We start from the raw sequence: 3,254 nt of genomic DNA, 5'->3' as shown, positions 1-3,254 counted from the left end.
GCAATGAAAATTATTGAAAATAAATAAATAAACATAAGTTGCAAACAATATCATTTGGAATTTTGGTGCTAAATTTTGGTGCTTTTTAACAGTACGTCAATAAATCGGAAATGCTTGCTCAAAACACTTTGTTGCGGGAATGCAAGGTCGCAATAAAGAACGTCCAGCGATCAGTCTGTCTGATGACTGGAGAAGAAAAAGATGACGCGCTTGACGAAGTGGCAAGAATGCTGCCTTTGAATACCGTCGAATCTGTGTTCGAGATTGAGGAAAAACTCAAAGAACCTCAATTCGCGCAAGCTACGGTAAAAAATAATACGTATAATAAACTTTATAACTTCTATGTAATACTAATATATTTTTTCTGTATGGTTATTTTACACAGACAACTTATTGCCATAAGCTTAAGGGGACTTCGCAGGATGTGGATGGCGTCATCCGAAACATTCTTACGGACAATCTCCTTGAGTCATTTAACTGGGACGGGAGGGGAGACAAACGAGCTCTGGCGAAACTTACTTTATTTGAAAAAGTATTGAGGGGTAAAAAAATGCTAATAACAATAAGTCGAAGTAATTTTTAAATAAATTTTCTTTTTTATATAGGCGTTTTTCAATTGCATGGTGCCTTCGAGTATGAAAAAGATGTGCGAAAGGCTGTGGAGAAGAGTCACCACCGAATGAAACAAAAAAAATATATGGAAAAGAAAAACAAGACAGGAGGATAAATTAATAGTGATTTGTAATACAATTATTATTCAGTGACACAAACAAGTGACCACGTCTTGATTTTTTCAAATATTCGTATCGTTGTCGAGCTAATTTTTTTTGTTACTTTTCTATAAAAATGCCGTCCAAGCTTTAACCAAAACCATATAAATCACCGTTCCAAACTTTATACACATTTTAGGAAAATTCAAGAAATGTTCATCAAAAAAATTTAAATTTTGATGAAAATTTGTATAAAGTTTGGAACTGTGATTTATATGGTTTTGGTTAAAGCTTAGAAGGTATTTTTGTAGAATAATAACAAAAAAAATTTGCTCGAAAAACATTACAAATATTAAATTTCAAAAATCAACACGTGGTCACTTGTTTAAGTCATTGTATCTTTTTAAAGGCACCAAAAGTATTCTTACGTTTTTGAAATGTTAACTTCCAGTATTACTTAACTTAAGTATTTGCTTTAAAGGAAGAGATTAGAAATGTATTTTCTTTAAGTAAACCATTTTTATTTGACTTTTAACGTTAGACTACACCCCGTGCAAAATTATAAACGCACTACATATTGAGTAGTCAAACTATTTATATTTTTGATATTTAATTATTGTTATTTTATATAAAACTATATTTCATTCTTTAACAAAATCCGAACGCTTCATTTAATAATTTAAAGCTTTCAAATTGGATTTCTTAATAAGATTTTGAGTATGCAGCTTTGTAGCCCATTCAATTAGTACAATAAAATGTAAGCTTGAAGTACTGGGGCTTACCGTTGATTTGTGGAATTTTTTTTGCTGACGGTGTTGTTCATTTCCTTCCATACAATGTCCTTTTATATAGAAGAAAATGAGCAAAAAAAAAAATTCCAAAAATCAACGGTAAGCCCTAAGTACTTCAAACTTACATTTTATTATACTAATTGAATGGGTCATAAAACTGCATACTCAAAATCTTTCTAAGTCCAATTTGAAAGCTTTAAATTATTAAATGAAGCGTTCGGATTTTGTTAAAGAATGAAATATAGTTTTATATAAAATAACAATAATTAAATATCAAAAATATAAATAGTTTGACTACTCAATATGTAGTGCGTTTATAATTTTGCACGGGGTGTAGTCTAACGTTAAAAGTCAAATAAAAATGGTTTACTTAAAGAAAATACATTTCTAATCTCTTCCTTTAAAGCAAATACTTAAGTTAAGTAATACTGGAAGTTAACATTTCAAAAACGTAAGAATACTTTTGGTGCCTTTAAAAAGATACAATGACTTAAACAAGTGACCACGTGTTGATTTTTGAAATTTAATATTTGTAATGTTTTTCGAGCAAATTTTTTTTGTTATTATTCTACAAAAATACCTTCTAAGCTTTAACCAAAACCATATAAATCACAGTTCCAAACTTTATACAAATTTTCATCAAAATTTAAATTTTTTTGATGAACATTTCTTGAATTTTCCTAAAATGTGTATAAAGTTTGGAACGGTGATTTATATGGTTTTGGTTAAAGCTTGGACGGCATTTTTATAGAAAAGTAACAAAAAAAATTAGCTCGACAACGATACGAATATTTGAAAAAATCAAGACGTGGTCACTTGTTTGTGTCACTGAATAATAATTGTATTACAAATCACTATTAATTTATCCTCCTGTCTTGTTTTTCTTTTCCATATATTTTTTTTGTTTCATTCGGTGGTGACTCTTCTCCACAGCCTTTCGCACATCTTTTTCATACTCGAAGGCACCATGCAATTGAAAAACGCCTATATAAAAAAGAAAATTTATTTAAAAATTACTTCGACTTATTGTTATTAGCATTTTTTTACCCCTCAATACTTTTTCAAATAAAGTAAGTTTCGCCAGAGCTCGTTTGTCTCCCCTCCCGTCCCAGTTAAATGACTCAAGGAGATTGTCCGTAAGAATGTTTCGGATGACGCCATCCACATCCTGCGAAGTCCCCTTAAGCTTATGGCAATAAGTTGTCTGTGTAAAATAACCATACAGAAAAAATATATTAGTATTACATAGAAGTTATAAAGTTTATTATACGTATTATTTTTTACCGTAGCTTGCGCGAATTGAGGTTCTTTGAGTTTTTCCTCAATCTCGAACACAGATTCGACGGTATTCAAAGGCAGCATTCTTGCCACTTCGTCAAGCGCGTCATCTTTTTCTTCTCCAGTCATCAGACAGACTGATCGCTGGACGTTCTTTATTGCGACCTTGCATTCCCGCAACAAAGTGTTTTGAGCAAGCATTTCCGATTTATTGACGTACTGTTAAAAAGCACCAAAATTTAGCACCAAAATTCCAAATGATATTGTTTGCAACTTATGTTTATTTATTTATTTTCAATAATTTTCATTGCAATTATAATTCAATCTACAACCGATTAATTTTTGTTGGATTAAAATTTGAGAAATTTGTGTCAGCTTTTAAACTTTTATTTATGGGGTTTATGTTAAAAGTAGGTTGAATTATATTTGCAATGAAAATTATTGAAAATAAATAAATAAACATAAGTTGCAAACA

General features: G+C 30.3%; 2 protein-coding genes across 2 annotated transcripts; one reads left to right on the top strand and one right to left on the bottom strand.

Annotated features, from left to right (window-relative positions):
* The first annotated feature begins 88 nt into the window (after nucleotides 1–88).
* On the top strand, nucleotides 89–808 carry LOC118757348. The gene is made up of 3 exons (XM_036492065.1): nucleotides 89–305; nucleotides 386–542; nucleotides 606–808. Exons 1-3 carry the CDS (start codon nucleotides 111–113, stop codon nucleotides 725–727), a joined length of 474 nt encoding a protein of 157 aa, XP_036347958.1. The 5' UTR covers nucleotides 89–110; the 3' UTR covers nucleotides 728–808.
* Nucleotides 809–2,282: 1,474 nt separating this feature from the next.
* LOC118757347 lies at nucleotides 2,283–3,014 on the bottom strand. Its single transcript, XM_036492064.1, has 3 exons — nucleotides 2,786–3,014; nucleotides 2,549–2,705; nucleotides 2,283–2,485 (listed from the first exon to the last, which is right to left on the bottom strand). The coding sequence occupies exons 1-3, from the start codon at nucleotides 2,978–2,980 to the stop codon at nucleotides 2,364–2,366; spliced, it is 474 nt and encodes a 157-aa protein (XP_036347957.1). The 5' UTR covers nucleotides 2,981–3,014; the 3' UTR covers nucleotides 2,283–2,363.
* Between the last annotated feature and the right edge of the window lie 240 nt (nucleotides 3,015–3,254).

Source organism: Rhagoletis pomonella, unplaced genomic scaffold, assembly GCF_013731165.1.
Source record: "Rhagoletis pomonella isolate Grant_MI unplaced genomic scaffold, Rhpom_1.0 Rhpom_scaffold_16829, whole genome shotgun sequence".
Lineage (NCBI taxonomy): Eukaryota > Metazoa > Arthropoda > Insecta > Diptera > Tephritidae > Rhagoletis > Rhagoletis pomonella.
Note: the sequence above shows the minus strand (reverse complement) of the source record. Positions and strands in the feature narration are given on the sequence as shown.